Consider the following 12,383-nt stretch of genomic DNA (forward strand, 5'->3'; position numbering starts at 1 on the left):
AAAGCCACACACGACTCTATTCCCTCACAATCAACATAACCAACAAACTCATTTTACAAATGTTTATATACTCCAAGTAACAAATCAATCCTCACGTGCTCCACTATTGATCCACACGTGCTGTTCCTTCCTTGCTCTTCCTCCTAATATAGACCTGATGGGCTTATCAATACCCCCCCCCCCTTCGAAACTCAGCTTGTCCTCAAGCGTTAAGGTTGGATATTGCTGCTTCAACTCCTTGACAGGTTCCCATATGTTATCATGGTCAGGAAGGCCTCGCCAATGAACCAACACCTCCAAAACACCATTTGCATTGTAGCGAGTATCCAATACCATTTCAGGCTCAATGACCAATTCATTATCTTCGTTGAATATCTCTGGTAATGGAATGACCTGTTTATGCTCGCCTAACACCTTCTTGATCTGCGAGACATGAAAAACTGGGTGGACTTTGGAACTTGTTGGTAATTGTAACCTGTATGCTGCGTTACCAATTCTCTCCATCACTTCATATGGACCATAATACTTCGCTACTAGTTTCTGGCAGGCTCTTCTCGTTACAGATTGTTGTCGATATGGTCGTAACTTTAGGAAAACAAAATCACCAACTGAATACTCAATATCACGTCGATGCTTATCAGCATTGTTTTTCATCAGTTGTTGGGCATGGATTAGATGAGCTTTGATTTGAGACAGCATTAAATCACGTTCCTTCAGCAAGGCTTCTAATTCCGGTACCTTGGTAGCTTGTCCTTCAAAACGAACCAATGCTGGGGGATCACGACCGTATAGAACCTTGAAAGGTGTCGCCTTCAACGATGTATGGTAAGTCGAATTATACAAGAGTTCAGCCCAAGGTAAGTACTGGTGCCAAGTTTTGGGATGAGAGGAAGCAAAACACCTGAGATATGTTTCTAGGCACCGATTCAAAACCTTAGTTTGTCCATCTGTTTGTGGGCAAAACGCATTGTTGTATTTCAGTTTTGTTCCTGCTAATTTAAAACAATCCTTCCAAAAAGCACTCAAGAATGTATTCCCACGATCCGAAACAATTGAAGCAGGATATCCACGGAGCTTAACTACATCGTTGATGAACAATCTTGCCACATCAAAAGGTGAATAAGGGTGTTTCAAACTCATGAAATGACTGTATTTGCTCAGCCTGTCCACTACAACCAGAATCACATTCTTTCCATGAGACTTTGGAAGACCTTCTACAAAATCCATGGAGATATCCTCCCACACTTGATGCGGCAGAGGAAGAGGTTGGAGGAGGCCAGCTGGGGACAAGGTCGAGTATTTATGTCGCTGACATATATCACATTCTGCTACATACTTCTGAACATCACTTCGCAAGCCATCCCAATGAAAAGACTGTGGAATCTTTTTTACTGTTTTTAATACACCTGAATGTCCTCCTAACAGTCCATTGTGATACTCACTCAATATCAATGGAATGAACTTTGATTGTTTTGGCAAAACCAATCTATTTTTGTACCATAACCTTCCATTCCTCACTGAAAATTTCAACTGTGTTGATTGTTTTGATAAGCAGTTTTGCACTTCCCTTTGCAAGTCTGCATCCTTGTCTATTTCTTCGTATATGTCATGGATTTGTAACGCTGTTGGCACTGTCAAAGCCATAAGCGAATGAGACAACAACACTCCATCAGGTTAAGTCATTCGTGATAAACCATCCGCTGCAGTGTTCTCAACTCCTGGCTTGTATATGATTTTAAAATCATAATTCAGCAACTTGATTAACCACTTCTGATAATCCATCGTCACTTCTCTTTGGTCTAATAAGAATTTTAGACTTTTCTGGTCTGTATGCACTACAAAATGCCTCCCAAATAACTAATGCTTCCATTTTTGGATAGACAAGACTATTGCCATCAATTCTCTTTCATAAACCGGTTTGAGTTGCTCTTTAGCTGTTAAGCCATGACTAAAAAACGCAATTGGTCTTTTATTTTGCATCAATACTGCCCCTAAGCCAAAACCCAATGCATCAGCCTCCACCGTAAAAATCTCTTCGAAATCAGGTAATGCTAAGACTGGAGCAGTTGACATTGCTTTCTTCAATCTGTCAAAGGCCAACTGAGCATCCGAAGACCATTCAAAACTGTCTTTCCTCAACAGGTCTGTCAAAGGCCTTGCTAACACCCCATATCCTTTGATAAATCTCCTATAATATCTTGTTAGTCCAAGAAATCCTCGCAAGTCCTTCACTGACTTTGGGGTCGCCCATTGTGCCATGGCCTTTGTCTTTTCCGGGTCTGTGGACACCCCCTCCTGCAAAATGATATGGCCTAAGTAGTCCACTTGTTTCTGACCAAACAAACATTTTTTCTTATTAGCAAACAACTAATGTTTCTCTAAGATCTCCATAACAACTGTTAGATGCTCCACATGCTTCTCTCTTGTCGAACTGTAAATCAAGATATCATCAAAGAACACAAGTATGAATTTCTTGAGATACGGTCGAAATAGCTCATTCATCAAAGCTTGGAAAGTCGCAGGAGCATTAGTCAATCCAAAAGGCATTACTAGAAACTCATAGTGACCATCGTGAGTTCTAAATGCTGTTTTTGGAACATCTTCTTCCTTCATCCTAATCTGATGATAACCAGCACGAAGATCCAGTTTTGAAAATATGACTGACCCATTTAACTCATCTAATAGCTGATCAATCATTGGTAAGGCTCTATAATCAGCCACTGTTGCTCTGTTTAAGGCTCTATAATCAACGCAGAATCTCCAACTGTCATCTTTTTTTTTAACCAAAAGCACTGGACTTGAAAAAGGACTCTGACTTGGTCGTATGATCCCCGATGATAACATCTCCTTCACCATTTTCTCCATAACCTCCTTTTGTGCATGTGGGTATCGATAAGGTCTAACGCTGATAGCATTATTCCCAGGTAACAAGGAGATCGAATGTTCCCTGCCCCTAATAGGTGGTAAGTCAGTAGGAACGTCGAACACCTTCTCGAACCTTGATAGCACTTTTGAATGTCCACATCTAACGGTTGTAAGGCTCCTTGATTCATTTGCTGGCTACATAATGCTACCTCCACTCCTTTCTTATTAACCGAAAATCCACTAGACAGTGATTTCGAGGATAGCTTTGAACTGTATAAGTCTGGTTCTCCTTTTAAGGTAACTATCCTGTCTTTATATAAGAAAGACATCTCATTCTTCTGCCAGTTCACACTGCAATCACCCAAGGTACTCAACCAAAACACGCCCAAAATGATATCGAGATTACCCAGTTCTAATACCACAAAGTCTGTGGTGAACTCCAACCATTGAACTGAAAAGGTAACTCTCTCACAAACCCTTATTCCATGTACTATTATACCAGTTCCCAGTATGATTTTTTTAGGTTTGGGTCCTCTCTACACTTCAGTCTTAACTTCTTAACTGCTACTGGGGAGATATAATTGTGTGATGCACCACTATCCAGCATGACATGCACATCAGTTTTTCCCACAGTTCCCCTGACCTTGGTTGTTGAATGGGAATATATGCCTCTATACGACGAGAAGGATAAGGCCATACACTCACCGGTAGGTTCCTCCAAGTCTGCTTCTTCTCTTTCTCCTTCTAATACTTCTACTTCATACCCATTAAACACAGTCAAGATTCGTAATTCCTTATTAGGACAGTTATGAGTCTTTGACCAAGGTCCATCACATTTAAAACAAAGTCCTTTCCTTCTTTTCTCATCCAATTCACTGTTTGAATTATGTCTTCTAGGTCTTTGTTCTGTTTTCACTGTCTGCTTCTCAGGAGCTTGTAAGGTCTCAGTGTAAACAGGCTTCATCTTCCAGTTGTTATTGTTGTGATAAGTGTTACTTTTATATTCTGGTCCACTTGTCTCCTTGTTCTCCTTATTAGCCAGTAATAACTCTTTTTGAACGACCCTTCTGATAATATTGGACTCCATAGCTCGTGCCTCAGCTACCATTTCAGGAAGATTTCTCGGTTTCTGCATATGTACCAATTCCTGCATCTCCTGTGTTAAACCATTCAAAAAGATCCCTTCTAACTTCTTATAATCCAATCCTAACACTTGTGATGATAAGTCTTCAATCTCTGCACATAATCAGCATTGGAACCTGTTTGTTTGATACAGAACAAGCATTGAATTGGACCTCTGATCTTCAAATTTCCAAAACGCAACAACAAGCTTGTTTCAAACTGTTCCCAACTCGCAAATTCTCGTCTGTTAATTTCCCAATTATACCAACTGAGAGCTTCGCCTTGTAAGCTCACTGCTACCAACGCCATCTTCTTTGCATCGTTATATCCTCCTGTTCTGAAAAATCTTTCAACAGTGGCGATCCAACCATAGGTACCAATCCCCTCAAATACTGCCATCTCCACATTCTTTAACAAGTTCTCTCTGATCCTTGGCCTAATCATACTACGGCAAGGTTCCGAGAAAGAATTTTGTACCTGATTTGTTTGATCCTGGGGTGCGATGATTCTGGAATTGCTCGATCCTCCAATTTCTTTTGTGGTCTCTTTCCCAGGTAAAGCGTGAAGCAGCAAATCCATCTTCCTTCCCAGATCTACCAATTGTGGCTCTTGACTTTCAATTTTGGTACCCAGCTCCATCCATAATACATCCAACTTTGAATCGATTCGCGATTCTGATCGACAAATCTTGTTTCCCATATCGGTGAACCTCTCGTAAATTTCCCTCCTCTGCTGGTAACTCGCGAATCGGTGACAGATCTTGCGCCATAACCATATTCCCAATCGTCTTCTTGAATCCAATTTGCGTAAACCTAACTCCTTCAGCGTTCGATTCTATCTCAGATCACGATCGCACCATTTGATAAGAAAAAAAAACTCTCCTTTTTATTATCTGAATCACTCAACGATACAACGTAACAAGAACCAGAGAGGCCTCTAGACGCAGCTAGATCATAATCGTCTCCCTCAAAGCCACACACGACTCTGTTCCCTCACAATCAACATAACCAACAAACTCATTTTACAAATGTTTATATACTCCAAGTAACAAATCAATCCGCACGTGCTCCACTATTGCTCCACATGTGATGTTCCTTCCTTGCTCTTCCTCCTAATATAGACCTGATGGGGCTTATTAGGTTTCTACGAGTAAGTCACTCTCATCGCACAAAATATAACTATGGATTCAAGGGTTCACTCATATGTGGCGCATTGGGTTATCCGTCTTGGCTACATAAAGTATTCGAGGATGAGGAGCTTCTTCTCATGTTAAAGAACTCTATGGCTCGGTTGTCCTGAGTTTATATTTGACTTATTCGTTTAGTAGTTTAAGATAATCAATTTTCTATGTCTAAGTAATGCCCATCTTGGCTAATAGCAAAGATTTGTCTGTAATGACCCTATCTGTATCTTATTAAAAAGTGATGTCAAAATTAACAAGATTGTGATATGTGTTACCTATATTGATAAGATGTTGACATGTGTTAATTCTAAATTTACTAACAAAAACTAAATTAAGAAGAAAAATTTTTAAACCTATTAACTATCAATATTTGTTTATTCTTTCTTTTTAATATTTTAATTTAATTATGTTGCAGTATTTTTAGATTTTAGTTATATTATTTAGTTAAATTTGATTTCTTATTAGAAATTCGTGATGATTTTAAAATATTCCTGTTTATATTATTCTGAATTTTTTTTTCTTTAGTTAAGGATATGTAAGATCAATATTTATTTTTTTCTTAAATTTCTTTTAATGTTGTATTATTTTTAAATTATTTTTTTTAGTTTATATTTTATATCTCTAAATTATATAAGAATATAATATCATTGTGCTTATAATTTTCAATTTTTATTTTTATTATGTCAAATTAACTATCTTTCAATTTCTCAAATTTTATTGGGTTGGTCATAAACTCATTGCAATCATGTAGATATTTTTTTCTTATTCTACAATACTTTTTGAGTAAACAATTTGAAACAAATATTTTAGTGGTTATACAAACTGTCACAAATAAATTTTAGTGGTGAAAAGGAACTACGTCAAATTGAAAGTAAATAAACAACAATTAATTTGATTTGTTCACAAAGTCATTTTATAGGTTGTGATAAAGAGCAAACTTTAACAATAAAATATTTTTGGATGTAAGAACATATTATTAGTGGTAAAAAAATAGAGTAAAATTGTATGTGGATTCTAATAAAATGTAGTTTTGACGGGTTAACTCCATGTAAAACATGAATAAGTTATGGAACGTTTTTGAAATTTGACAATATTGGTCCTTGGTTGACTAGCTACTCCTCTGCTTGGTCCCTAGATTTGACCTCCCGTAATAATCCTCCTGTAATAATATTTGTAATGATTAATGTATAAAGAATATTTTGGTGGCTGATAATATAGCTTTAGATTGTTGAAATAATTATAATAATAATTTTAAAATATAAAAATATGTTAGTGTATTAAAGTAAAACCTTATCTCTAGCTAAAACTATTTATTTATTTATTTCTAGAAAAAATATTTCATTTACAAAAAATATATTCTTTTAAAATTTTATTTAAATAGACATTTCTAAAACCCGTCTAATCTAGTAATTTATATATCTTCAAAAGGAAAAAAAAAAAAAATAATAATAATAATAATTGTTATCATGGCAATCGCAAGCATAACCAATAGACGATAGCCAATAAGCGAGATAGCATGAGTACATTATCCTGTTGGGTTTTTATATATTTCGCTCACCCCACAAGATCTTCTCTGCCACATGGCAGAACCATAACCTCTATATCTCCTGCACTTAAAGTTGAGTTTGTGGAAATCCAAATCCAACCAATCAAAACTCACTGACCTGTCTATATGCCAATTTTCCTACAAAATGAACACTAATATAAAATCGAAGTCTCCAATTCACTAACATAATAACACCAACAACATCTCATCTCACTTATTTTTGTCTAGAAGAAGCAATGGCCACCTCAGCAATCCAACACTCTTCTTTCGCCGGCCAAACGGCTCTAAAGCCATCCAACGATCTCCTCCGCAAAGTTGGATCCTCCAACGGCGGTGGTCGTATCGTCATGCGTCGTACCGTCAAGTCTACTCCTCAGAGCATCTGGTTCCATCCCTAATCCCTCTCTCTTTCACTCATCTTTGTTTTTCTAGATAAGAGATTTTCCATTTTAACATGGTAGTAAACAATTAAAAGTGAAACTGCTAAAGATTGGTTTCGGTTCAAGATTAGACTTTTCATTAAACAAAAAAAAAATGAAAATACACTTGAATTATGGTTATTTCGAATTCGGTTTAGCTAGGTTCTTTGGATATATTTTAACGACCCATTAGTTTTTGTTTCCTCATTTCTAGTATAGCAAAATGCCTAAATCAATCACCAAACCATTTAATTTTAGCATCTAACAAGAAAAACTTGTAACAGANGCTCCACCAGTGTGAAAGGCAGGACCCTTTGCCATGGAATTTACATGGTTGCTTTTCAAAGCTGCAGCAATCGGAAGCTGGTTCTGCCCTCCAGAAGCAGTCATACCACGACCCTTCATAGAAGCACCATTGCCAGTGGACAAGCCATTATCAGGTATACTATCTCTATTTGCCCACCAAAGTTTAATAAAGCGGTTACCCATCACAGCATCAGGAGCCCTGAGAGCAGATTCAGCTTCTTCACGTTTCGAGAATTGCACAAATGCTCGCTCACTATTTAATGGGATGTGAATATCAATAACTTTCCCAAACTTCTGAAAATGGGCAAGAATGAGGTCCCTTCTGTTGCNAAATACCTAGGACCATTCTCGGAAAACACACCATCATACCTAACAGGAGAATACCCTGGAGACTATGGCTGGGATACAGCCGGTCTCTCCGCTGATCCAGAAACATTCGCAAAGAACCGTGAGCTCGAAGTAATCCACAGTAGATGGGCAATGTTGGGTGCTTTGGGCTGCACCTTCCCGGAGATCCTCTCCAAAAACGGAGTCAAATTCGGTGAAGCCGTGTGGTTCAAGGCGGGATCTCAGATCTTCTCAGAAGGAGGGCTTGACTACCTAGGAAACCCTAACTTGATCCATGCGCAAAGCATATTGGCTATCTGGGCATGTCAAGTTGTGCTCATGGGTTTCATTGAAGGATACAGAATCGGAGGTGGTCCTCTTGGTGAAGGACTTGACCCGCTTTACCCAGGCGGGGCGTTTGACCCGTTGAACCTAGCAGAGGATCCAGAGGCTTTCTCCGAATTGAAGGTGAAGGAGCTCAAGAACGGTCGTCTTGCAATGTTCTCAATGTTTGGATTCTTTGTTCAAGCCATTGTTACGGGTAAAGGTCCGATCGAGAACCTGTTCGATCATATCGCAGACCCTGTGGCTAACAATGCTTGGGCTTTCGCCACCAACTTCGTCCCCGGAAAATAGAGTTTGATCGGATCATTTATGTAAAGTTATAACATTTATCAATGCATTTAAGTATCCCTAAATATATGATATTTTGGTTCCATATCCTCGCTTTGGCCAGAAATTTGCATTAAGGTCGGAAATTCGCATCCGAGATATCTGCATTAAATATTGCCCATCCAAATACCTAGGACCATTCTCGGAAAACACACCATCATACCAAGTACCAACTTTTAGTACAAACATATGAGAATGTGAAACCGGATATTTTCATAGTCTTGCTTCCTTCGGCGGTTCGGCAAGTGTAATTTTCATGTTTTGAGTCACTGAGTGGTACAGTCAGTTGCTAGAAAGTCTGCTGTTGGAACAAAGCAATAACTTTCCAAATTCAACCAGTTGTAAATGCTTGAGATGCATAAAATTATTTACAAATATTGAATTTTGTTTACAACTAACTGTTCCTTTATAAATGTTAAAATTGAACGAAAACAAATACACTACACCGTAGCTTGAAGATTCCAATCCTAGAAAGAAAAAAGAATACAAGTCTACCTAACATTGCATATAACTTTCAAAACGGCTTCCGAACCAGATTTCTCCTCCACTATAGATTAAACGAACTAGGGATCAAAATGTCCAAGACTATATACAACAGAATCGAAATTGTTATAGCAGCTAAATAACTGGGGGAAAAAACACAAAGATCTGCTGATACAAAGACCCAACCAAATGTTCTTGGAAGGCCAAATGTAACAATACACTTTTTTTTTTCTGTCTTCTCTTTTCTCTCTTTTCTTTTTCACATTCTACTATCGAAAAAAAGGAAAAAATAAAATTACTTAGATATATCTTTTGCTACCAACAAATATTAACGTCTCACGAATTGGCTAAATAGCCTAAAACGGAGAAAAAGATCACTAATACCAGATCCCAAGATCAAAAGATATGCTTCTGAGACAAAAAGATTACCTCACTCACGGATTTGTTCAGACTGATCTTCATCAGTTCCTGTAGCTACAATCGCCTCAGAAGCTCCTTCGATGGACTCGTGGTTACTTTTATTGTTATCGTTGTCGCTTTCTTTGGTCTCTTGTTTATCCAAAGTACTGTCGTTGTCTTCAGAAACATTTGTATTCTCTAGTTTTTCTGTAGAGGAGGTCTTGACTTCATCTGCTGGTTTTGGGTCATTAGAAGCGCACTTGCTTTTGCTGTTATTATTGCTCTCTCTGCTGCTTTGACGTGTTACCCACACAAGCTGCAACATGTGTTCTTGCCAACACTTTGCATTAGCTAATGCTTTCTCGGCTGCGCTGCGTTTCAAAAATGTGACACAAGCTGCACGGTTTTCGTTATCTGTTTCATGGTCCTTGCCACTATCAATGGACACATTGTCTTCCAGTTCCACTTTTGAGACTTCGCCATAAGAAGAAAAATGTTCCTTTAAGACAGCCACCTGGAAGTAAAAAATAGTTCAAAGCATCGTAAGTCCCTCAAATACTTAATAATCCGGGTGGAATTTAATAGTATTTAGCCTATTTAATATCGAAAGTGAGAAAGTTTTGCACATTCATAAAGAAGAAAAAGGGAAATGGGACATACATCAGCTAACCCAGTTGGCAAAGGAGGAACCACTTTGATGGTCGTGGTGCGGTTATCCAACTTATACCTATTTGCCATAGGAGCTTTCAAACTTGTGGTATACGAATAAGGTCTCTGCTTCAGGTTTTTTGAATCAGGAGATGGTGTTTCTGTGCTTAGCTTGCAAGTGGAAAGTGGTTTCTGGATAGGCACTCTCTTATCTGTTGATGACTCTGTTTTTGGTGATGCAATAGCAGCACCGGAATCAGAGGCTGCGTCTACTTTAGCGCGCTTAGCATCTGGCTCATCTGCTTCCTCGCCCTTGACAACCGTACCCTGAGAAGATTAGCGCAAGATGATATTAATGTTGATCAAGTAAATAATTTCATTTGCATCTATGCGATATTTAGTAAGACAAGGTCATTAGCTGAAGACATCCTAAGCAAAAATAAATATATCACGACGCACATATGTCTACTCAAATCTTTGTGAACCAAACTAAATGCTATAATAAAATCAGAAATAAGGTTTGCACTTATCTAGCACTGTACACTACTTCAATTTCCAAAAGACACTTCTGAGATTCAAATTTGCAGAACCTTAACTTCTACTTCTGCTTAACTTTCTAGAATTATAGTGATTGCAAAATTGTTATTCTCTTTTGAATAGGTATTACCGGAATTGAATAAAAAAATGGAAAGGGATTTCGTTACTTGGTCGTACTTGTTTTTCAAGTGTCGCCAATTTTTTGCGGTACTCGTTACGCTTCTGCTCCAACATTTCCTGTTTTTTCCGAAGTGTCTCCTTCAACTGCTCAAGAGTGTCTGCTTTCTTCCGCTGAAGCAGCGTAACCTTTGGACCACTAGTAGCCACCACAGGCTTAGACTGTTCAGAGGAGGATGGAGCTCCACCAGTGTGAAAGGCAGGACCCTTTGCCATGGAATTTACATGGTTGCTTTTCAAAGCTGCAGCAATCGGAAGTTGGTTCTGCCCTCCAGAAGCAGTCATACCACGACCCTTCATAGAAGCACCATTGCCAGTGGACAGGCCATTATCAGGTATACTATCTCTATTTGCCCACCAAAGTTTAATAAAGCGGTTACCCATCACAGCATCAGGAGCCCTGAGAGCAGATTCAGCTTCTTCACGTTTCGAGAATTGCACAAATGCTCGCTCACTATTTAATGGGATGTGAATATCAATAACTTTCCCAAACTTCTGAAAATGGGCAAGAATGAGGTCCCTTCTGTTGCTCTCGTGGGGAACATTATTCACAAATAGAGTCCGCATTGCCTTTTGAGTTGATTTCCTTGTATTGTTCATTGCATCATTTGAAGTACTTGATGAATCAACAACTTTTGTGACACTTTCACCGACATAATTTTGTTTACCATGTCGGGATATATTAACTGAGACCTCCTTTAATTGATCTTCAAGACCAGCTGATGAATTTAATACTGCATCAGTTTTCTCTTTCGAATTTGCTTGACTATTAGAACCACGCATTCTTCCCCAAACTGATTGACTTGTGCTTCTAGAATCTCGAATACCACATCCATTTTCAGCGCCATCTTGGTTATTGTCATCCACTGGAGCTACATTCTCATCAATCCCATGAGAATTTAGAGTAGATATTGCACCTGACGTTTCACCAGTACTGTTATTCCACAAAGGTTGATCAGGATCATAAAAATCAGTTCCACCAGCACTAGGATATGCATCCCCATAACCCAAACCATCAACAGTCATTCCAACCTCGTTAATCCTCCCATGAGCTCCTTTAGCATTCATGAAATTAGCACCCCCAAATTGTGCAGTCACCGGTTTGGAAGAAGCTGCCAGATGAGGTGCACCAGGGACTGAAACAGGAAGGTTAAACTGTGATAGACTCTGCACAATTGGAAAATGAAGAAAAATTAATCACTTAGAGAAGTAATAAAATGGTAACTATAAGAAATTTATCATGCAGTACAAAGTATTTGCAGTTCAACAACCATGATTTCAATATATCATTAACATGCATCCAAGAATCAGAATGGAGTTTGGCTGTTTCTGAGAGTCATGCCAGGTAAAGCAAATGCTGAATACATTAAAGAACTTAATTCAACATCACTGAGAACTACTATTGAAGGGAGTAAAATGGTCATACTATTATCACGCCAGGTAAAAGCTACTGCTGAACACATTAAAGAACTTAACCTCAACATCACTGAGAAGTACTATTGAAGGGAGTAAAGTGGTCATACTACTAGCAACATATGCAAGAAACATAGATGTGCTGATATTCCAGCTCAGTGGAGGATCATGCAAATAGTTATCAAATATCTAGTAAACACTCTAGGTTATATTGTGTTTTCTAGATAAATCTAAAACAACTAAAGGCAAAATTAATCAAGAAAACATACCTGAACATCGTCAACAA

The 12,383-nt window shown here is 38.3% G+C and overlaps 2 protein-coding genes across 2 annotated transcripts in view; one reads left to right on the forward strand and one right to left on the reverse strand.

Moving 5' to 3' along the window:
- LOC104710611 (chlorophyll a-b binding protein 151, chloroplastic) overlaps positions 1-8,490 on the forward strand; it is a 12,475-nt gene extending 3,985 nt beyond the window's left edge. Inside the window, exon 3 of the mRNA XM_019229876.1 lies at positions 7,774-8,490. Within this exon, the coding sequence (XP_019085421.1) occupies positions 7,774-8,404 (631 nt within the window). The 3' untranslated portion in view covers positions 8,405-8,490. The remainder of the gene's footprint in view (positions 1-7,773) is intronic.
- LOC104715061 (zinc finger CCCH domain-containing protein 41-like) overlaps positions 9,009-12,383 on the reverse strand; it is a 7,404-nt gene continuing 4,029 nt past the window's right edge. Inside the window, exons 5-8 of the mRNA XM_010432514.1 lie at positions 12,367-12,382; positions 10,685-11,851; positions 9,983-10,297; positions 9,009-9,836 (exon numbers count right to left, since the gene is read on the reverse strand). Of these exons, the coding sequence (XP_010430816.1) occupies positions 9,354-9,836; positions 9,983-10,297; positions 10,685-11,851; positions 12,367-12,382 (1,981 nt within the window). The 3' untranslated portion in view covers positions 9,009-9,353. The remainder of the gene's footprint in view (positions 9,837-9,982; positions 10,298-10,684; positions 11,852-12,366; position 12,383) is intronic.

The sequence above is a fragment of the Camelina sativa genome, chromosome 9 (genome assembly GCF_000633955.1).
Source record: "Camelina sativa cultivar DH55 chromosome 9, Cs, whole genome shotgun sequence".
NCBI lineage: Eukaryota > Viridiplantae > Streptophyta > Magnoliopsida > Brassicales > Brassicaceae > Camelina > Camelina sativa.